Source organism: Bombus affinis, chromosome 11 (assembly GCF_024516045.1).
Source record: "Bombus affinis isolate iyBomAffi1 chromosome 11, iyBomAffi1.2, whole genome shotgun sequence".
Classification (NCBI taxonomy): Eukaryota; Metazoa; Arthropoda; class Insecta; order Hymenoptera; family Apidae; genus Bombus; species Bombus affinis.
In genome coordinates, this window is record NC_066354.1 from 9,465,607 (window position 1) to 9,489,118 (window position 23,512).

The 23,512-nt window shown below is 33.3% G+C and overlaps 3 protein-coding genes across 5 annotated transcripts in view; all 3 read right to left on the reverse strand.

The window, feature by feature from the left end:
- Positions 1 to 7,733: 7,733 nt before the first annotated feature.
- On the reverse strand, positions 7,734 to 10,489 carry LOC126921681 (uncharacterized). The gene is made up of 3 exons (XM_050733440.1): positions 10,097 to 10,489; positions 8,435 to 8,531; positions 7,734 to 8,367 (listed from the first exon to the last, which is right to left on the reverse strand). Exons 2-3 carry the CDS (start codon positions 8,477 to 8,479, stop codon positions 8,020 to 8,022), a joined length of 393 nt encoding a protein of 130 aa, XP_050589397.1. The 5' UTR covers positions 8,480 to 8,531; positions 10,097 to 10,489; the 3' UTR covers positions 7,734 to 8,019.
- A 124-nt stretch (positions 10,490 to 10,613) lies between these two features.
- LOC126921674 (putative GPI-anchor transamidase) lies at positions 10,614 to 12,193 on the reverse strand. The gene is made up of 4 exons (XM_050733427.1): positions 11,904 to 12,193; positions 11,224 to 11,829; positions 11,039 to 11,149; positions 10,614 to 10,969 (listed from the first exon to the last, which is right to left on the reverse strand). Exons 1-4 carry the CDS (start codon positions 11,958 to 11,960, stop codon positions 10,760 to 10,762), a joined length of 984 nt encoding a protein of 327 aa, XP_050589384.1. The 5' UTR covers positions 11,961 to 12,193; the 3' UTR covers positions 10,614 to 10,759.
- Positions 12,194 to 20,583: 8,390 nt separating this feature from the next.
- The window catches only part of LOC126921669 (follistatin-A), a 74,150-nt gene continuing 71,221 nt past the window's right edge, over positions 20,584 to 23,512 (reverse strand). For all 3 annotated transcript variants that reach the window (XM_050733408.1, XM_050733409.1, XM_050733411.1), the window contains one exon: positions 20,584 to 21,954. In XM_050733408.1, coding sequence (XP_050589365.1) covers positions 21,836 to 21,954 — 119 coding nt within the window. In that variant the 3' untranslated portion in view covers positions 20,584 to 21,835. The remainder of the gene's footprint in view (positions 21,955 to 23,512) is intronic.

Genomic DNA, 23,512 nt, shown 5'->3' on the forward strand with positions numbered 1-23,512 from the left:
CAATATTTTTCAATTGTAAACACATTGTAAATAATAACTAGCGGTAGTGAATCGAGTCAGCTGCTTCTCGATTGCAATGAACATAATCGATGTCTCGCGTCGTTCGTCTCGTGTATGCGGTGCGTCCTGCGCAAGCTATCCCAACACCGAGCTACACCAAAAGCAAGCGACTAACGAAAGAAATTAAAAAAGAATGAAGAAAAAAGAATAAAAATATGTACGATGTGTAAGCCAAGTGCCTTGTGTTCTGGTAACTAATCATTGATTTTTAACTATGATATTAGAGGAAGTGAGAAAACGAGAGAACGAACGAGAGAAAGAGACACCGAGGAGAAGCAAAAAGAACGGGAGAACGAAATCAAAGGTTTTTGATAACAGTTCGAAGGAAAAGTGAAGCGTGTTCTTCGATAGGATAAGAATACACTTTTTCTCCTCTTTTTATACGATCTTAAATGATCGTTGCTCCGAACTATATCTGCTCCTCGAATAATTTCAGTCACGCTAATTTCAGTAATTTCATTGCAGATTTAACGACTCGTCGATTTTATCAATAATAACGATTTTAACAATCGTAGAAAGAGCAAAGAGGCAAGACGATTTCTGAAATGCGAATTGGTATTTTTTATAATACAAAGACGCACAGTATTTAAAAGATGGAATAGAAAGTATATTCGAGTAATCGAATAATCAAAACGCACGATCGTCCGCGTTTTACAGCGACGTTTCTCTTCGATACCTGTTCTCATTGCTCCGGGAGTTTCGCTGCGACAAAAGATTCGTAACAATGTTTTATTAATTCTAACGTATCGTAACGATGTGCCAAAGCACGGAGGTATTGCCATCGTGCATAAGAATCTAGTTTTACGTTTCTTCCGTCTGATTATGCGTAATGAAGAGAAAAACGTTCGTTTTGATTGCTCAGTTTCTCTCTACTTCCACTGCCTGAAAAAAATTGATCTCAAGTTTATGAATAGCGAAATGTCGTTAACTCTGCAACGTGTCTTCGTTGTCGGAATTTTTTACCCTTCGTAGCGTATGTGCCTATGTTAACGAAAGAGTTAATCGCTCCAAAAAGTCTTCGAGTTAATCCATTCTGCACTAAGCCTTACCTCTATCAAAATGATTATTTCATACGATCCTCTTGTCAAATTTATTCAGCGAGATAAACAATAGAAATTTAGTTTAAACGTTAATATGCTATCACGTTATCATGCAAGAGACGCTCGAAGTTTCGTCGACATACTCAGAAACCTCGACCGACTCCCTCGATTAGCTAGAATCTTCCTTCTAACGCTTGAGAAAAAAGCTATGCTTTTAACGCTGTTTAATACCGCGAGCGTTTTCACGAAAGTTGGCCAGAAGCGAGGCGAGTGTCGGGTATCGTGTCGCGTTGGAAGCTGATTTCGCGAACGGAAGTAAGAAGAGGGAAAGGGATGGAAAACTCGACGACGAAATTGATCATCGAGCTGTTGTTAGGCTTAGAAGATAGAGTCACTTGTGCCGCAGTGCATTCCGGGCCCATCCCATCCCAAATCCTCGGTTAGCAGAAATGAAAAGGAAACGACGACTATACTAAATAAAAGAAGTAAATAAAGAAATAAAATATGGACATTTTCATTCGTAGCAGAAATCGTTTGGTGTTGCGATAGACGGCGAAGGTGTCAGAGCAGAATGGAATACGAGTGTTGCGTCATCGTGTGTATGTATGTATATGTGTATACTGTGTGTTATATGAGAAATACGGAAGAAAGAAAACAGATGCGAGAACAAAGCAAAAGAAAAGAACTAGAGAAGGAAATGCAGCGAGTGTTCCGATTGCGCGTGCACGTACGTACGCCGTTTCTTACCGGCAACTCTATACTTAATGTAATAATCTTTTTAACTATGACGAGGAACGAAATATTAGCTACGTCTAAAAGGAATTGATGTACATAGTAGATCTCGGTAGATAGCAAATGTGTCGTGGCCGAGGGAGTTCTGCATTCATGACGCGCTTAAACGGAATCCTGTTTAATATTTCTTTCTCCAGGAGAAAGAACAAATCGTTCTGCGACGATATTAGTACGTAACGAGGGAAACGAATTATACGAGAGCGTTCGAATAAAATTCGAGGACGTTTCATAGAATGTGTAACAGCGATTGCTGCCTCATGGATGCATTGAATCGGATGAGAAACCCCTTTAAGCAGACAATCCTTTGTTAGTTAGTCCTTAAATACGCGCGTGCTGTGTCCCTGTGTATGAATGAAATGTATGGAAAGTATTAATTCGTAAGGAGCCGAAATAATTGCGCCTATTTACCATCTGTAGCCCTACACTCTCCCCTCGTCCCTCTTTCTTATATTTTCTCATTCTTTAGATAGATACGAGTGTACTTAATTCCTAGAGAAAGCGGATACGATGCACGGTACTTTTTATTGGTTGAATGGATGAGTAATTTAGATGTTTTTTAAGTGTAAAAGGAAAAAAGAATAAGATTTTTAAACGATAGCGTATGTCGAATTGGAGAATCAAATTGAATCACGTGCCAATAAAGAGTTTTCTCGAAGTATGTTATAACGTATCTTCGTATCCGCTTGTTACATAGTACGTCGATCTTGCGAAGAGTTTTCTTCTTCCTCTTAAAACTCTTGTAGGCATTGGCTTATTTTACGAGCTTCGATACTGAGAACGATTGTATAATACGAATAATAGGTTGGAAAAATTCTTAAGGAAAAGTCGAGAAAGGAACAGTCAACAGTCGTTTCGCAGCGTCTTCGCGATTCGCATGTTTTAGAAGAATTTCAATTTTACTCGAGAGAATACGAAATATTTTTTAACGTTTACGTTCTTTCGAATAGAATTAAGATTATGATCGGGTAATTATCGCCAGTGGCGAAACCGAAAGTTAGATAGAATTAAACAAAATTCGATCTTTAATAATCGGAGCATGGTTCGGAGAGAACGAAACAACTCGGAACTTTAAAAAAATCATGAAGCAATGGTTCGATGTCTAGTCTAACCATGAACAACAGAGTATTATGTTTCCAATGATAATTTCTGTAACTGCGATGACTTCTGAAAGGCTTGAAGATGAAGACGATGTCTTTATCAAAATTGACACAGAATAATTTATTTAGTTGAAGTGCATCGCGATGTATAGAATTCTAAGCCGATAACTATATTTACAATAGAAAAATTTTATTTGATATATTGTAATGTTAACCTTAAATGTTTAACCTTTTCGCTACGTCAGCCATATATTAAAAAAATATACACGCTTATACATACGGGAATATCTATATAATATCTGTATAAGTAAATTATTTTATTAAAAGCAAATTGTCATGAAATTTCGTTTGCGATCGTATCCTGCTTGCTAAACATTAATATTCAAAGTCAGTGTCTTAAACGCAAATATCAAAAATGAATTTTCAATTTTTAAATTTCTATTTCGTCGAGTGACTATTATAGCAATGAAAGGTATCTGCTCTAATCAAAATATTCATTTTTACGGTTATCAGAACTGGTAGGAAAAATGTTTCAAAATTTCTTTCGCCGATACCTCGCCAAAGTTCTCTATAAAGAAGCAAGAAACTATTTACATTCTGGGAAAAATCAAAAACAACGAAGATCAACCAGAAAGGCGAAATTACTTGAAAAATGAGATCGTAACGCTTAACAATAAATACCGTGCCAAATATCGTCGTTGTAATCAAAAGACGCATCATCTCAGTCGGTGTAGTAAATCAAAAAGAGGAAAGAAACACTGCTGCGATAAAATTAGGAAAAATTCTCGGGTATGTCGTTCCGTGAATCTTCCGTTCCTCCCAATAAGTTACGTCGTCGAGGCTGAATCGACTCTCGTTCCTTTTCCACTCGTCTCTACGTACGCGTTATAGTACGTTCTAGCGCAAATGTGTTAGTGCAAATGTGGTGAATCGTAGCTCGCGAGCGACGAACGTGTAGTATGCAATAATATACTGTATAAAGAGTCTGGATTTTATATGTGTCGTGAGCAACGGTGTGCAAGAAGGTGCACGAAATCCTTTCGATCCTCTCGATCCAACTTCCCTCCCGCCCCTCCGATACTCCTCATGAATTCCACGACTCGTGTGTTTCAATTTAGACGCGTAAGAGATCGAAGCGACGTCGCGTAGGATACAGACTGCGCTCGAGATTCGAAGATCTTTCAAAGAAAATATTGAAGAATCAAAATTGACAATCAAAATGGAAAACAATTTGTCGAAGTACGAAGAAGGTTACATAAAGAGGGAAGGATCAGAGAAATAAACGATGGAAATGATTGAATGGTATTAAAAGTGCTTTTCGAAGAACAATTATCCATGATTATTGGACTCTCGAGTGCATAGTTCCCCGAAGAAAGCGCGGTTTGTGTCGGTCCAAGGAGAATTTTTCGACTTTGGAGAAGAGATCGACGCATCCTCGCTCGCGCTTCGCTGCGTTCTTGCTACTATTTATGCGAAGGATATACATATATTATACAGTGTACACAGTAACCGTGGCTGAAGCTCCAAATCAAAATGCACAGATCTAGATACGAGCATCGATCATCGGGACGTTTAATCATACTCCCGATAGGATTGTTCGTCGAATAATTTTGTTCGTATTTTTAAGCGACGTTGTAAAGCGAAAGCGTTAATCAAAGGTCGACGTTGACGTGGACAGATGGGAAGCACGTGATTTTTTCATTCGTTGATTGATAATGGAAAATTTGTAACACCAATACCGTGTGAATGGGAATCGAACGATTTTTAATAGGATAAAAATATAAAAAACTTGGTAACAATCATCGATAGTTTTCGCTTTGCAAAACTTTATTAAGCTGTTCGTGCTTAATGGAACGGGAAATTAAAGTAAAAAACCATCGCGTTAATCGAATAATAGGACTGGACATTCTTTAGGATAATTATTGTATTTATTTATCGCATATTTCTTGTCGGTGCTCTTTGCGTGTGTACATAGCAAACACGTTTATCGATGTTATTCGTTTGCATTCGCAAGTGCACACGGAAAAGTCTACAGAGGTCGATCAGAGTTTCACTTTGATCTTTCTACCGAATGGCAGAAGTGTAAATCGCGGTTCTATTCCGATACGTCCAGCCCTAGTTTCCAAAATTAAAAATTCACCACTCTTCTCGAAATTGCAATAGATAATCTTCGAATTACATATAACAAATAATTCTGGACGTGAATTTTCATTACGCGTAGAAAGTTTCAAATAATTACGAAAGTGCAAAATATTTCACAATTATAATTGAGTTCGAATGAAACAAGTTTGTATGAAACAAGAAACGCTGACATTCGTGCGAAAGATCAGAGTCGAAGCTTATTGGTCCCCGACGATTCGATGGAAATAAAGGATGAGAAAGAAAAAATCAAAAGCAGAGAGTGTGAGAGTGAGAGAATGAGAGCCAGCTAGACGTCTGACATATCAAAAGACAGGATTCTTCTTGACGAGAAACCACACAGCAATACCTTTCCGCTCAATATGGATAATAAAGGAGGAGAAACATAACGATGTTTTGAGAATGTTTTAATGTTAAAGAATTCGACACCATTTACAGAGACGGTAGACGAATGTATGTAGATATTTCGGCGAAATTTTAGCGATTTTTTCGTCACGTATAATAGCGTGTAAAATTGTTTGTAGGCACAAAAATCAAACCCAAAAGACCTGCTTCGTACAATAAGCGAATTGCCGAACTTCGTATCGCGTGCCGATTCTAAAGTTTCTAAATGTCACATCATTCAAATTACGTCATTCGATTGGACGCGGTGTCTTCGTGCAAATCTTGGAAAGCGGTTTGCCAGAGATTGTTGCAAGCACTGAACGATAGAATTGAACAGAGAGTGAAATTGCAAAGGTAATCAGCTGATAAAATACATTGAATCGTGAGTAGTTATCAATGTTATTATTGCTTGACGATTTTCGTGATTGTGACTCCTTTACAAAAGTGAAAAAAACGTAAGAGAAATCAAATGTCGCCCTATCGTCCTTTTATACCATATAGGAGCAGGTGTACGCGAAAGAAATATTTCGAAAACGCGCCAGCTGAAAGATCGAGTCGAAGCGGCAGCGGTTGTAACTTCGATTACAGAATGAAATAGAAATCGGCAGAAGAAGCGAGAATTTACCTAAGTATTGATACACGAATATGTTAGATATATATAGACGAGTAAATGTTTCTATGCCTCGTTAACGAAAACATCAAAGACAATTTGAGAGGAGAGAAAGAGCAAAGCGCCCGGTGTTCGGAGCACGAGAGACAGAGGTTCGTTTGTAAAAGTTAAAAAGACATTGGATAGACATTGCGAGATATTAAATATGAGAGAGGAATGGAGTAACGAAAAATTCCATCTGCTCCGCGCCTGACCAGACGGTATTACGAAAAAAAAATAGTTCGTAAAAGAGCGAGGATACGTACAACAGTACAAGATAGACAAAATAAAAAGTGAAATGTTTGTAAGATATCGGCTAAGCCCTGAGGAGTTTCACTTTAAAATAGTAGTACGATGAGGACAATGTAAATGTATGAAAGATCTATTAATTACCTGATCCTAGCCCTTTCCTAATCCTTTCAAAGATACTTCCTGCCCCTCCTCCTTTCGCAGAATCCTTCCTCGGCATCCTTTTCCTCTCTCTCTACGACGAGTGTAAAAAAAATATCATGTAAAATTAACACACCGATTAATATAAATATAAATATAAATATTATAAATAAATGAATAAATATAAATATATATATAAATAAATAAATATATATAAATATATGTATGTATACATGTGTGTATGCGTGTATCTATATATGTATACATATCTACACGTATGTATACACATATATATACATTCTAACAAATGATTGATTGTGAGTCATTTAAATAATTGTTATATGTATTTTCTATATATTATGACAACTAATACAATGATATATATTGAGATGACATTACGGTACTATTAACTAAGTGTAGTTAAACAAAAATTAGGCGGGCGGATGTTCGCGTTACAAGAAAGAGATAGGAAAAGGTTGGATTACTCTAGTCCAATATTTCTATAAATCTCGCTAAATGAAAACAAAAGAAACAAACAAACAAACAAACAAAAAAAAAACAGAAAAAATGGCGGAGAAGGCGGGCCAGCGTACTCGCGACGCGAAATATTTAAAAAACAGACAAAAACTAGAAAAAAAAAAGAAAACGATAGGAACGAGACACTCGAAGCGATTTCCTTATACCACGGCTGGTGAAAGAAGTGTATCTTTTCATCTCGAGAATCACTAGATACGAATGAGAAATAAGCGAGAGAAAACGCGATAATAAGAAAACGATACGTCGTGGTGCCGTTTCGAGTGTGTTCGTTACGTATTGCAAAAAAAAAAGATGAAAAAGAAAAAAAAATAACACTGAGTGAAGAAATCAATGTGGAATTTGCAACAAAAAAAAATGTATTTTCTCACTCCCACTGCGAGGTGTATGTTCATCGCTACATCTTATTTGGAACGAAAACCTAAATATTATATTATTATATAAAATTACTATATAATTGTAACGAAAATTGTTTTTCAAACGATGTGGTATTTTTATTGTAGATATTATTATATAACAAATAAAATCATGATTCATTGTATTCGTTGAGTTTTCACTTCTATAAACATCGAAGAATATTTTAAATAATTTAATTTATAAAACGTTTTAAGTCTCTTTTTATTTTAAACCCTTTTTATAATTACGTGATTGTTGAATCTTTTTCTATTTTATTTACATCTCCTTCTATAATTTCAAACTGATACGTTCGTATCAGACAAGCAAATCAAGTAACATTTTATACATACATAATATATCCTATAAGAATGCATTTTATGATATTTCAGTTATTACAATGGACGCAACGATAATTTACCGTAAACGACAATATAAATAGATGTTAATACTAACACGAAGGTAACAGATCATTTACAATTCTCAAAACTATATACTAGAATCAATAGAAACGTTTCGAACGTTATAGCTAGATATTCGATCAACAGATCACATTTTGTGGATAATCACACCAATTAGTATAGATGTTAAATACTAAGTCATCCTTACAATAGAAAGCCTTTGGAACTGCTTTCGAATGTGTACAATAATAAACTTTCTTGCAATTGAAAGGATCTCTGAAATATCCTTCTTTCACGCAAATTGGAATCAGTGGAGGGACTGGTTCGGTTGGGAAAGAATTAATTGCAGGATCTTTAGGTGATTGTTGTCTGCTGTGGTTTAATACGTTCTTCATATCATAAACTCCTATATATTTTCCATTTAACTTAAACGCGAATGATAATGTGAAGACTGCGATGATTAGTATCAACGTCCTCAAGAAATACATCTAAAAACAAAAATAAGTATGCATATAGTAAATTCATAACTTTGTAGATATGATAAAACAGGTGCACCTCGTTGATTTCTATGACCTTGAAGTATGCTGTTAAGGTCGTCATTCTGAACAACTGCTCCCTGTACGTGCTACCACCACCACTCGACCTTAGTTTCCTAAATATTCACAAAAAGCTTCAATAGAATTTAGATTATACTCTATACTGAAGTAAGTGGCCGCATTTTTATAGTGGCCAACGTAAACTTAACTCATTGATGCAAGAGATAACTATTTTTAATATTGCATTAATGAAAAAGAGAAATTAATGCGTTATGAGTTAGGCTAAATTAGTATCCGACCAGGCGATCGGCGATGTCAGCGTGAAATAATTTTCAATGAATCTATTAATATATGGATATAAATATCTGGGTCTATTAATATATAGCTGCACTCTATTTTGACCTTCATTCGATCAGAATAATGTATACAAAATATATACATGCCCCTCTTGTACAACGTAGTTAGTGATAAAACCCGTATGCTCTTAGTCTCTGAGTCATGTACAAAAGTATTTACGGTAATGTATATTAATAATAATAGATGGTATTTTATCTCAAAATCGAATGAAATAATAATTAAGTCTTGCGTTACCGACCTTCACGAAGCGGCCAAAAGTTGATTTAGCTCAACCTATTATAACTCAAGGATTTATTTTTTTCAGTTATATTAAAGATAATTAGCATCGATGAGTTAAGTTTGGGTTGGTCCATATAAAAATCGGGCCGCCTACTTCAGAATAGAAAATGTAATCTAAATTCTGTTGAAATTCATTGTGAATATTTTGGAAACTAAGACGAGCGGCGGTAGCGTGTATAGAGAAGAGTTATTAAGAATTATGATCTTGACGACATGCTTCAAGGTCAATAAAGTCGATGAGGTGCACCTGATTCCGAAAAATTATTAGGAAAAACACATACATTTTATTGTGCTGAAACACACACTGAAACGTTCTGTGATATTACATAAAGAAAGATTATATTCAAAACACTATTCATAGGAGATTTATTAAAAGAAATAATTAATTAATTGCAAACAGCTAAATATCTGCACATGAAAAATTAAAGGAATAAACAAAATATTACGATAATATATATAAGGCACTTAGAATCAATAGAATGTTATGGACTATTTCTTGTCGAAATGGGTTGTCGAGTACGAGACGATCGTAAGGATAAACTTAATATACGTATAATACTTGAAACTATTTTATTTGTATTTACAATAAATGCATTTTTAGAATACTTCGTTTCATGTTTCACCTCTTTTTGTCAAAATATTGTTGATGTCGAAAGGATAAATGTGCAATAAAGTTGTTTTCTTCATATTTGATAATTCATAAACTGAAAAACAGAATTCATTGAAAATTTGCGTATATAATATTTAATATACGTCAAGCAATAAATATAATTTAATTTTCACAAAATATATTTTCTAACACTCATAACTTTTAAATGCGGTTTACTAGATATCAAACAAATGTCACTTACGTTCTTTTGATTCTGGGTGCATCTTATTATATTAACGATTTACGTAAAACGGAGAAAAAACAAACAATCGAAGATTACATACAAAATTATGAATAAAAAGATATAAAAATCAAATTTATTTATCTTCGGCATAAATTTTGAAATTTTTTACTTTTATTACCAAATGTAACAGTAAATAGAACGAAAATACTAACTTTAAAAAAAAATCGCAATAGTTGAAAGATTTTAACGATGTTCCAAATGCTTTTATATACACTTAGATCGATTAAAGTTCTCGTACGATGCTATCAAGCACCTTCTGCTAACTGCCGTTGACAGCGCTGGTACCACATTTATACATACATATGTACATATGTGCGACTTCTATATAGTTGAAGTATATAATTACACAGATTTCCATTTATCATGTCCATAGTACATAAAAGTAATGTAAATATGTAAAATGTAGTAATACTCGCAAATTTTGGAGTTATTAAATACTTTTCAAGGAGAATTATTTTAAATCTTACTCTGAAATTGATATAATAGCAGTATGGTACGCTTAGTATCTGCTATCCCTCATGGACTTTATTGACTTTTTTCAGAATCACGTACCTTGTTTAATCCTTCTAAGACTATAAGAATATAGTTATAAAGTATAATATAAATGTATGATATATAAGATTTGCTCAATATGCTTGCGATAGTGATGCAAAAATGAGTCAAAGCATATCAGGAAATACGTTCTTTTATTAACATTACATATTTTATTTTACGTTTTTCTTTATTTTACTTAAATATTTAGAAAGCTAACGTCATTTTTTGAAGAAATTCGTATTTATTTCTATTAATCACGTAAATTTCGATACGTTTGGAAATTATGCGACGTAAGAATACTTCCTTTCTAGCTCGATAGCTTTCGTTTTATTTGTTTTCACGGGTAAAACGTTCATTATATTTGTGGTTAATTCTATAGGCCTTATGGATCCAAAGAAATCTGTAATTGGTACTTTATCAGGATCCCTTCTAAATAAATCTCTTCTTACTCCAACTGTTGACAAACAATAATGCTTGGGACAAACTCTGAGCTAGAAAGATAAAGATAAGTTAGTTTATTCGTGCAGTAAAAATTACTTTTTATATAATATATAACTTACAAATTCTCCCAAAGTTTTGGAACTAAAAGGTTCTACTTTCTCCAGAAAATCCAATGCATAATATGTGTATCTATCTATAACGTAAACACCAATGGCAGGATCCAAGTGATGCTGTAAAAAGATGGAAGATATTAATAATATTCAGCTACCATATTAATAATTACAAAATAACTTCAATTACTCACAGAAAGTGAATCTTCTCCCACTAAACTAGAAGCAACTGCTAGAATATTTGGAGAATAAAGCTTCTCATACATTGAACTTGCTTGGCAAGTATCAACGATGAACAAAATTTCATGGTATCTTCTTTTCTGCCACATTTGCTCCAATGCATCTGCAAGTTCTTTACTAGTAATTTCTTCGGAATCTTGGAATTTCAAGAATCCATTTCCACCATGACCAGTAAGATAAATCAAAATATTAGATCCTTCGTCCGTTAACAGTTTCTTGGATCTTGGTGTTTCTGGCGCTAACCGCCCGGTTAACAGTCTCACGAAATTTTCTACAGTAATTTCATAACCTCTGTAATCTACTTCTACATCGTCTCCGTAAACATTAATATGTTGCTTCATATTATTAAAGACAGTAGCTGGACTAGGATTCCGTGGATTGCATGCCATGTCGTCTGCTATCATCAAAATAATTTGAGAATCTGGTATGCCCAAGCGTTTAACGCTCCTATAAATAGATAACACGTTTGCTACATGTCGATAATTATACCAAAATCTTGAAGTATCGACTAATACTGCCCAGTTATTTGAATGTCCCGTCTTAGCGAAGTTGTCCGGTATCTGTAAAGGTTAAGTTTTCGCATTTCGACAATGACACTTTAGAAAATATTATAAAATTAGATTAGGGTACGAACCTCCCATGCATAAGTTAAATGAAAAATGCAAAAAGTAATCACAAATTTTAAATACATTTTGATAAAATTTCGTATCACATGAATTCGTATAAAATTTATTACTGCTTTTTATATGCAATAGCAATGTGCAATAATCAAATTTTTAATCATAAAATAAAACATGTATCATTTTATTTGACCCGTTTCCATTGTCAATGAGTATTTAATTTTTTCAGTACAGTAATCTTTACGACTGTTTACAAACTATACTAATGAACATAACCTTTGAAATCCATACTAAGCCGTTCAAGAAGATGTAGTATTGTCTACCAGATGTCCACGTAATCGAAACGATAAGTGCTGCCTCCGTGTCAAGTGAGCAAAATATAATAGTAACGGTTCTCGAACGTTTGAAAATTTGAAATGACGATAGAAATTTACTTACGTAAAATACAAACGAGATTCAATGTAAATTTAACGTCGTGTGAAATTAATTATCAACTTCGAAAAGAAGTAGGCTGCTTGCAATATGAAATGGTAAGTTTAAAAGTTATACTCTCCTCAATAAATGAAATCAACAGATACGAACAAATCTTTTAGTATATCAGCAGGAATGGTTATGTTGTACAGAGTGGAATAAATTATCCACATAACATAAATTTAATTCTTTTTACTTCAAATAATCGTACATTCATTATCACTTCCTATCTATGATACAAAAATGGATGTTGTATGCATGATGTAATATAATAATAAATTAATAATGAATTTTTGTATATAGCACGTCATATATGAATATATACGCTTAGTAAATAGATGGTATAGATAGTAAATATACGCAATATAGATAGTAATAATTTTATAAAATATGTCATTTTATAAATTAATGCAAAATATAGTTTTATTAGATACAACATATAAAATAATATAAAATAAATATTAAATACATTCTCCTTAGTAGAATGATTGAAGTAATGACGAGTGGACTTACATTATAATGGTGTGTTTGTCATATTTTCTGTATATACATAACCTTTAAATCTCGCTTGTTTCAAACTTCGTTCAAAACTGCCTATTAGAATCGAATGTTCAGAAATTTAGAATAAGTGTCTAAGAATTCAGAATGTTATTTCTTATCAAGAAAAAAGGTATGATACCATCTTAACATGTCATCAGTGGAATTTTCTCGCACACATAATTTTATTATACTTTTGCAATCTTTGACGTTATTTACATTTTTTTCAGTAGTATCGTTGATCTTTTGGTTTTCATACGGAAATTCGCTAAATAATCAATTATTTTCAATTTTCCGATAGAATTACATACACGAATAGATTAACTTCAAAATTCATTTCGTATGAAATAGTTATAGCAGAGTTTTTCAGAAAATTTCCTATTTCTCTCAAAATTAGTATAAATAGAATATCGAATGAACATTAAATATGAAAATTGAAAAAGACTGAACTTTTGAACTTTTCAAATATATCATTTATAAAACTTGTGAAATCGTCTATGTCCAATAGTCTTTACATTTATGAATCAATGTACATATTACGAAACATCTAATGAATGTAAAAGAAAAGAGGGAGAACTAGAGGAAATAGAGAAATAATTACAGGAAAGAATGATTGCCACGTTATAATAATTTATTTAAACATTTATACACCTATGATGTTCGACAGTCTTGAAAGTAGTTGCTAACCGATACACACACACACACACACACATATATATATATATATGTATATGTATGTATATACATCCGCATACATGCATACACACACATATTTATATACACATATACGCGCGGTACATGTATACATAGATCGTTCTCATAAATACATATAGTATGTATACATTATATAAATTCATTTATTTACTCGTTTCATTTATTTATAAGTTAAAACCACTTCGTTACCGTCTAGATAAAGCATTCTCGAAACTTAAGGAATTAATCAATGATTATTAGGCTATTCTGTTTATGTCTGTAGACTTCACGACTGCAGTTTCGATGTTATATACTCTTTACAGTGATTACTGTCGATTATTTTAGGTACACGGCAGTGCATGGGTTCTATCTTTGAAACATACTGCATTCCTCACTTCGCGTTCCTCCATTTTTCTACGTCTCGCTGAGCGACAACTTCGTAAGTTTTTAAATTGTTTTTAAATTATTTGGAAGCTAAGATACACTTAATTTAATTTACAACAGCTTCCTACTTTATCATCTATTGTATTCGTCGGTTTGTCTTGCATTAATTATACAGATTTTATGTAAATCATGCGATATGCTATATATCGTACACGTGTTGTGGAAAATCATATGGACAATTGCAATTCTTGAACTCAAGCTATAATCGCGGAGATATTAGTAGAAATTAAAGCGTATGTTGTGTGCTTTAAAAGACGTGCTACTGTAATTTTCTTGTCACCTTCCTTTTTCTCTTTTTATTCATTTTCAAATATGAATCCAAGCTTCGTATTTTGAGAGAGAAAAACTCAATTATTCTGATTTTTTGCTGTTTTTTCCTTGTTTCTCTCAGAGAAAAAGACATTACTTTGTTTTTCTCTCTTATCTAGTGAAGATCAAACTATTGATATATTTTCTGTTTGTATTATATCACAAGTTTAACGCTATATGTTTCGACGTAAACGTGGTATGATATTTTTGTGTCAACTGTATTTTGAAGAGTGTGATTTGAACTAATTTTTTCATGAACACATTAAATATATCATATACTTCCTAACTAAACACGAAAATAAATAAACATTTACAAAATAACTTTTCCGTTCCTTTTTTATACATATAAGTAAAAATTATATTTAGATAATACTTTATACCTTGTTTGAGCTTTTCTTTAAGATATTGTACCGCATGTTTCATAAAGTTTCGTTTCTTAAAAGTTCTATTTACTTTCATTGCGTCACTAAAGATACCAATATAAACATTTATTTGTTATACATAACATAACATAACTTATGTCACGAGTTTAGGAAGTATATGATGAAATTGCCATTTTTTCTCAAACATGTTCGAAATTATACTTGGTGCCCGCTTCCATTATATATTTATTGTATAGAAATACCTGCGCCTGTGTTTATGTAAATGATATTTATCTTTTATCTCGGTTAATGCATAGAATTATTACGAAACGATGTCAGATATTTTAATTATACGCGTTAGCTTCTTACACGAAACAGCGAAATGGCAACATTTTTAAATCAAGTATCGCAATAAATTAATTGAAAGCACAGTCTTGATGAATACTAACGACGTTATAATTTTATCGAGAATTATAATATTAATCGATAGTCCGTTATTAAATAAGTTATTATATAGTAACGAATCAAACATAGAATTTATTACAAACGTCTAACTGAAAATGAAGTTCCGTAATGATAATATTTAGCGAAAATAAATAGGACATCTAAGTCAAATCTCGAAATTATGTAATAACAAGCCAATGCAAGATTTTCTTTTCTAAAAACTCAGAGAAGCACGTGAAACATTTGCGTCGAAATTTCATTGATAATTTTCTTCTATCTTTCTCTTCTACTACGTTGTCTCCGACTTGATCAAAAGAGAAACAGCGAATGTAGATAATTATCTGTTAGATAATGTTGTTTTTTAGATTGTCTCTTGCTCGACGTTACCATATATTCTCGTATAATATACTGTTTTCCTCTCGTTTCGATGGTCGCCAGTACTCCAATCAACATCTCCCGAACAAAACTTTCGAGCAGACTTTTAAACGCTCATGAGTTACGAGAGTTAGTTTGAATGAACATCGAAAGAACAATTACGACAGATATTAATGTGACGTGCAATTTTTGGTTCGTACAACGTACTACTGTTAGAATAATCTAAAGCTACTAATAGAATAATTTATATTAAATTTATATATATATATATATATACGTTATGTATAATACAGGAACTATATTATCGCATATAATTGCGTTTCCATCTAAAAACGATTTCACCGTTCACAGGTAATAGACACTGTTCTTTAAAGCTAAGTGTCACCAATATCTCGTTCGCGTATCTTTTACTTGTTTGTCGTTTCGGCGTTACCCTATGATTTTATCGAATACACCTTGCTTCTAACAACGATAGACAGGTCTCATCGGATAAAACGTCCATTCCGGTTCACGTAGCCTCGAAATAGACGAATAGAATACATAAGACAAAAGCTGAATAGAAATATCCAATACGAGATTGCTCAAGTGCTCGCGTAAATGTCGAAATGAGCATAAATTTATTGCCATTCGAATTCTGTAATACTATCGCATGCGTCACCCTGCAAGAATGAAATTATCCAGCTGGAATCTTTATATTCGATGGTTTTCTTGTCTTCAAATTACAACGATTCAAATAACATAGATTCTTGTCTTTGAGATATCGTGTCATGTAGATCCTGACGTTCACGTTGTTTCGATATTTAATAATTCTTTTGATTGCAAACATATATAGCGCTGTTACGTTTTCTTGTGTTTTCTTAAGTTTACGGAAACATGAAAGAATTGTTATCAATGTACTTTGTTTCTTAATGGAACCATTTCGGTATGGTTGTACTTCGATAAGATATTATTTGTTTGAAATTTTAGTACATCAGGTTTTTTTTCAAAAAAATACATTGACAGAAAATGTGTTTCTGTTATTAATAATTGGTTTAAAAAGGAAAATTTTCTCTCGGACCAAGAAACATTTGATCCCGAAAAAATTAATTTTATATTAATACATTAAAACGTTAAGAATGTCTTTTTATATTTTATATTTCGAAACGAGATCTAATTTTATTTAGAACAACGAATAAATAAAAGAATAACACGGATGGACAATTATCTATGATTAAAATTATTGTATAATTATTGTGAAATTATTATATATAATTAGAATCGCGAAATTTTAAATATCATAATCGAAAAATTATTCGTAGTTGTACCGAACGAATGAAAATTTCCTGTTTTCTAAACAATAACAGAAAACAAACGACATGTTAACAACATGGTGATCGTTCGAGATGCCAGAGAATCATGTTTCCTTGTATGAATATTTGAGAAATTGTTTCACCCTTTAAGCGACAATTGGCATTATCGCAAAGCAATTCCAATCTTGTATTTTCATGATGCGGGGTGTCGCCACGTTTCCCCCTTTCTTGGAACACTTTTGCGCCTGTCAGGAACGTTAATTGTTTCGCGGGGATAGTAGCTACGGAGCAGTTTGCATTCCGCAAAATCAGTCCCATGGGACAGAATTTAATGAACAAAGAACCGAGTAGGTAAAGTAAAAATGATAGCCTTCAAAAAGAAGAGGGCGACAATACGTAACAATTTAAACAATATATCAAATAGACACGTTTTCTAATAAATAAATTACAAAGACAAATTGCACAGAATTTTATAAGCTTTTCGTTAAACATTTCTTCATAAAATAATAACGATCCTTTTTACATAAAAATTAGACCATTTTGAAAAATATTAAATAACACAGATAACGTTAACAAATTAAAACATGTTCGATTTTAATATTAATAATACACAGTATTAAAAATATAATCAATTTCTATCATAAAATAATAAAAAGTTCTTCAACAATCTTTTCTGGATAATTAAAAATTCTATATCTCCCATGCAGTGTTTAATTTTTCTTTTAAAAAAAGACTCGTTTAATTTTAACTAGCCATTCGAAGAAAATCATACGTTAAAATAGCGTATTAATAATTTAATCAGGACCATTCTATCATTCTTCGTTAAATTGTCTTATTCATGGATCTTTTTCTTCCTCTATATTCCTATTAATTTAATCACATAGTAGCTGATAACTAACCTGGTCATAGTGATGAAAAATGATACACGTAGAACGTTGACAATATCGGAAAAAATGTGAGATACGTAACTATAACCAATAAAACGCAAGCGAATAAGCAGAGAGCTGTTAACGTAAGCGAATAAGCAGAGCTGTTAACGCAAGTCGTAAAACTAACATAAATTAAGTACGAATATTATGGGAATTCTACTGGCGCCAGACTGGAGGCATTGAAACGATTGGAAATGGTGCTGTCTGATATCGAAGATATGGTCTGTCTAATATTGTACATGTATTTAAGAACACGTAACTTAAACGCACGATCGTTAAATGCCATTTCTGAGCACAAAGTGGTTTCTGGTCGATGCGGATAAAATTATTGATACATACACGGTAGTGGAAATGAAACGACATCGGTATAGAATTCTAATTATCATTTAAGAATCAGGAATATCGTATAATATTACGTTGAATGTGGAATGAAATTTTGTCGACTTGACGAAAAAGAAAAAAATATTATTTAACTCATCGAAGACCAAGAAGCGAGAGAATCTGTAAATTTTTTAAGAAAATTTTTGAACTGCTACGAAATTTAGAAAAATCGTACTGTTTTGATAATTTGTAATCCTTTTGTTTAGTATTTGCTTCTTTAGTATACGAAATGAATGGATGCTAGTCATTGTTAACAAATGATCCTTGTGAGTTAATCCTGATTCAGTTTGGTCGTTTATTACGATTCCACACAGTATATGCTTGCATCACATAAAATTGAATAATACTGATCCGTTCAGAATTAATCTTCTATCTGAATTTTAAAAGGAAAGGGACGTAAACTCGATCAGAATCTTTTAGAAAGTAACTCGCATTTCGAAGTCAGCATTTTCTCTTTACAAAAAATGTAAGCTAAATTTTAAGATGATGGAACTTTCGATTTTAATTTCTCATAATTAAACATCTGTTGCTTTAGAGTAGAGATATTATCCTTCTTTTTTCTGGAAAAAATTTTCTCACAATGAATCTTTATCAATTTTATAAAATTATTCCAAGCTTCAACATTGATAATTATATAACCAAAGAAAACAGGCAAACATGCTCAACAAGAACTAATAATAGATCATAAATTCCACAAATTAGAATAAATAATTCCACGTAGAAACAGTTACAATAAATAAATAAATAAAACCATCAAACGTCACCTATTCTCTTTTAGATCAAATTAAAATCTCTGCTATAAAATCCATTAACACATCGCGTACTGTAATTTCATAAATTACCGTCGATCCCATAAGCTTCGTTAAATTTAATTTTACTCTCCGCTTTTCAGTCTTTCTTGCCCCTTTTTCAAAATCTTTTTTATCGTTCGACCGCTCTACTCTATTAACTTCGTAACGGATAAATATTCATGCATACATCATGTCTCCACACCGGTTTTCTATTTTCTTCCTTCCTCTTCAAGGACGCAATTTCAGTGAAAAATTCCCGTAACTTTTCTAATGCACGCTGTGCGACTACCTGGCGAGTTTTATCACGGACAAATATTTTCTAGCTGAACGTCGCCGGTATACGATACCTGCAATTTCCTTATTGCATTCAGTTTTAACCTCTAAGATTTTATTCAGCCATCGTTGTGCCTGGTTTTCTTCGAATAACGTTTGCGCTCGAAGCTTCAACAGCATTTACTCGCTTCGACATGATCATATTTTCGTGATTTAATCTTAACCCCTTGCCTCACGATTTATTTATTTTATTTTTGTTCAGTTCGCGTTAATCAATAATTATGAAATTGTCGATCTATTTATGAAATTAAAATTAGAATGGAAAATACAACGTGCCTTTGTTAAATATCGATCATAAACCGTATCACGAGTGTTACACGATATTATAAGGCAAGAGATTAACCGATTAATGGCCAACGTTATCCACGATGTGTTAACGAAGAAGCAATATTTGAATAAAGTGTAACTAGTTTGGACGATGTAACGATAGCCAGCCAGTTATGCGAATTAAAATCGTAAAGATAAATTCGGCCGTCTGGATATTTATATGAAGTGACTGTGATTAATAGACTGTGGATATTTATGCAAATTCGTATCTTATAAACACGACTAGAAAAATGGAACCTAAGCGGAGAATTAGTTGAATATTTTATATATTTTCTGTGTATTTTTACATCTTTCAATTTCTCATAAATGCATAAAAATCCGCGGTCTAACGATTAGTCCTGCGAAACTTGCTTTATAAGTCGTTTAAGCTTTCGGATTAGTTCCGTATTCTTTGAGTTCCTAAAATGATCTACTTACATAATACTCGTCGAACCATAGTAAGCACATGGATTGATTAATTTGAAAGTCTTCTCGAAAAGATCATGGATGATTATTATTCATCGACGTCATTAACACTTTCGCGATTATTTTATGAAAACGAATATTAGATACATCGTCAGGAGCCAATACAATTGTATGGCTGTAATTGGTTAAAGCGGATTATTATTACGATAAATGTAACGAGACAGTTTAAACGATATTAGTGAATGAATGTTGCTGGATTAGTAAATGTTACTCTTTAGTATCGATGAGAGATTTACGATCCTAACGTTAAGAAATAATGTATAAACATAAAGTAAACGTGCTATGTACAGAATTCTATAATATTAAACGGCAGTCGTGTCTAAAAACGTGCATGGATGAAAACATTGAAAATAATAATAATATTACGATAATAAAAATATTACAAGCTTACTTTTCACGTACTTCACTTGTATCGCGTTACTATCTTTGTACGATATAAATGTATTTCATATACGCGTTGGCAATAAAAGTTCACGTTACACCGTGTATCCTGTTAAAATAAGAAAATTAAAAAGCTGGTATTATGTTGAAGTTTTGAACACGATTTTCCAATCAGACTTCGTTTATTCATATTATTTCGAACAATAAATTAATTAACATTATAATAAATTAATACAAAAGAACACTGTGGTACATTATCGATTAAAACTGATCCGAATAAAAATAACACTAAAAAGGCAAAAGAAAGAAAGCAGATGACGAAACAATACTTACAGCAATTTACAACTTCGCTTAATTCGTACACTATCTATGTTATAATAGTGATTTTCATCGACCGGAGTTAACATATACACCAACATTGTACTCTTAAAAACATCGGAGAAACACTTTATCTTTGTAATAAATTCACCAATGATACTTTTAAAATACTTTTTTCATAGAGAGTACTATGTAAATTTAAAAAATTCAAATATTTTTCTATTAGAACAACCGACAACACTATCAAACGTTATCAAAATGCGAAATAATCAATTTCTTATACAATTGTCTGCGTCAAACTCGTGAAATACTTATGTACACCGAGACAATAGATACAAACATGCGCGAATGGCTCCCGACTGGTGGCAAATCGCGCGTTTCGATCACGAAAGTGTTAAATTAGTCTCGATTCGCCAGTTTTCCGCTTCCTTTCGAATGAAAAAAAAAAAAAAAAACAAAAAGAAATCGTCACTTGTACGCGAACGAACCTGCGAAACCTCGAAATCCTCCCGAAAACGGAGAAAAGAATACTGATCTGCCCTTAATCTACATTATCCGGCACGAATCTCGTCGCTCGTGCATCCACGCGATTTTAATGGCGTTCATATATGTACGCTCTTGTATAACCTGCGAAGAGGAAGCGCGAACATGTCTGTTACGCGTCGTTCCTCGAGTTCTCCGGAAGTTCGAGCGGAAATTCACACGATATCTCGCGTGACATTTCCTTAATACGATCTAGATCGGTTCTAGAGAATTGGACGCGGTAGTCGTCTGATTCTTTCACGTTGAATTTTATTCTTCGATCGATTTTATTCGATCGCCCACGTCGATCGTTCGTAGATCCGCGAATTGATGAATTTTAACTTATTATTCTTCGATCGGCCACGTAGATCCGCGAACGAATGAATTTTATCTGATTATTTTTCGATTATCCGCGTGGATCGTTCGTGGATTCGCGAATGGATCGGAGGATATCTCTCCGTTTGCGACACGTTTCACCTATCCGCGTGGTTCCTTCGAGCGAGCACCTATGGAGAAATCTACGACTCGTGTCGTGTTGGCGAACAGGATCGACCGATCGATCGATCGATCGCGCGCTACGACAACGCCAAAGAACGATGCGTTTGCCCGTTGTACGAGAGGGATTCGGCGTCCTCGAATCTCGCGTCCTCATCCGCCAGATCGACGCCGTAGTTGCTCGAGGTGTTGTCCTCCTCTGTAACAAAGAGCCAAAGCAAAAGGGTGGTTATTAAATTAAAGCCTGTTCGATATATACCGCCTCCGGGCATGCCACGCCGATTTCGATATCTCTCGATCTTCTACGGAACTGCTGCGAAACCGATGCTATCTTCGACTGACGATCGTGAACGAGACCGAACACCATGCGAATCGAAAACGTTCCGCGAGCTTTTTCTTCGATGGTGCGTTGAGCTGTTTTTCTTTTTTCTTTTTTTTTATATCGCGAGCACATGGTGCGATCCATTGTATCGTGGGCGATAAGAAATGCCGTTAAACTGGCTACATACTTCGATTTTATACGTTATTCTCCTCTTCTTCTCCCTCGGCTCGTTATTATCGAACGCGTTGATCGATGACGTGACATGTGAACGGACGAGGAATTGAAATGTAAATGACACGCGAGACTTAATTCATTCTACTGTATGGATGCAGAATAAACAACTCGATATAAGATTTTCAAGATAGATCGTAATGGATCGTTAGCAAATTTTAATCAATTACGTGACTTTAATTTAGTTGTTGAAGAACGTATTTCTCGTCTTTTTGTCGTAGTTAGCTAATCTTTTTCAATCTGAATTTGATAAACTGTTATTTAAATAGGAACAGATACCGTTCAACGATGGGGAACGTATTTTAAGACGAAACAATTAGACGTCGTTTTATAAATGAAAAAAATTATGCGAAGTAACGACGGTTATTTAAATATCTAATGCCTGCAGACTTGTACGAAGGTGATCTGGTGCATTTTTTCTTTCGAGATATTCGCTTCAAGATTTTTTCTTTTGCGTGGATTAAGACGTTCGTTTTTAATTATACGATGAAATATGTAAAACGAAATAAAAGAAAAATTATTTTCTTATTCACAAGTCATAAGTCTCTCACGGAGTGAACGATTTATCAATCAAATAACGTCAAAGTAAACAAGAACCGAGTTCTGTTTAACGATATAACTACCGACTTCATTTCACGCTTCAATTCATACGATTTTTCAATGATATTTCAATGTTATTATAATGTAAATCAACGTAACACAAAGCGTACGACAAGTACCATGTTTTTATATCTTTGGCTTAGACTACTTTCAGAATCACTAGCAGATATATACTAACAAATAGATAGCAGATATATGCTAACAAAGGAAATAATAAATTGATGACAATTTCATAACTGTACGTAGAAAAAGCAATAATATATGATACCGCACATGAATAAATCTTACATACGGATCGTTAGTTGCAAACGTGGCATGTACCACACGTTATTCATCATCGATATCATTCGTACGGTTTTATAAAAATGTCAGCAGCTAGTGCGTGTCACAAAGTTAGATTTATCTATATCCGACCTAACAAAAACTGAAACGTTGCACCGTTACTCCGTCTTTATGGTTTGCTGCGTAAAGACAATGCAAATTATTCAAAAGCTTCTGTTCCTGAACGTGTTACGATCTCTTTTATAATTTGCGTAATAGCGAACCGTCATTGTATCGTTTCCCGATGTAATTACGATACATATAAGCGCGTTTGCAGCATGAA

Bases quoted from the DNA above. Each gene is read 5' to 3' on its own strand.
- LOC126921681 (XM_050733440.1), bottom strand. From the start codon at position 8,479: ATGACGACCTTAACAGCATACTTCAAGGTCATAGAAATCAACGAG. The intron at 8,368-8,434 runs GTGCACCTGTTT...TTTTGTTTTTAG, and splicing joins AGGTCATAGAAATCAACGAG to ATGTATTTCTTGAGGACGTT.
- LOC126921674 (XM_050733427.1), bottom strand. From the start codon at position 11,960: ATGTATTTAAAATTTGTGATTACTTTTTGCATTTTTCATTTAACTTAT. The intron at 11,150-11,223 runs GTGAGTAATTGA...ATCTTTTTACAG, and splicing joins TGGGAGAAGATTCACTTTCT to CATCACTTGGATCCTGCCAT. The intron at 10,970-11,038 runs GTAAGTTATATA...TTATCTTTCTAG, and splicing joins CCAAAACTTTGGGAGAATTT to CTCAGAGTTTGTCCCAAGCA.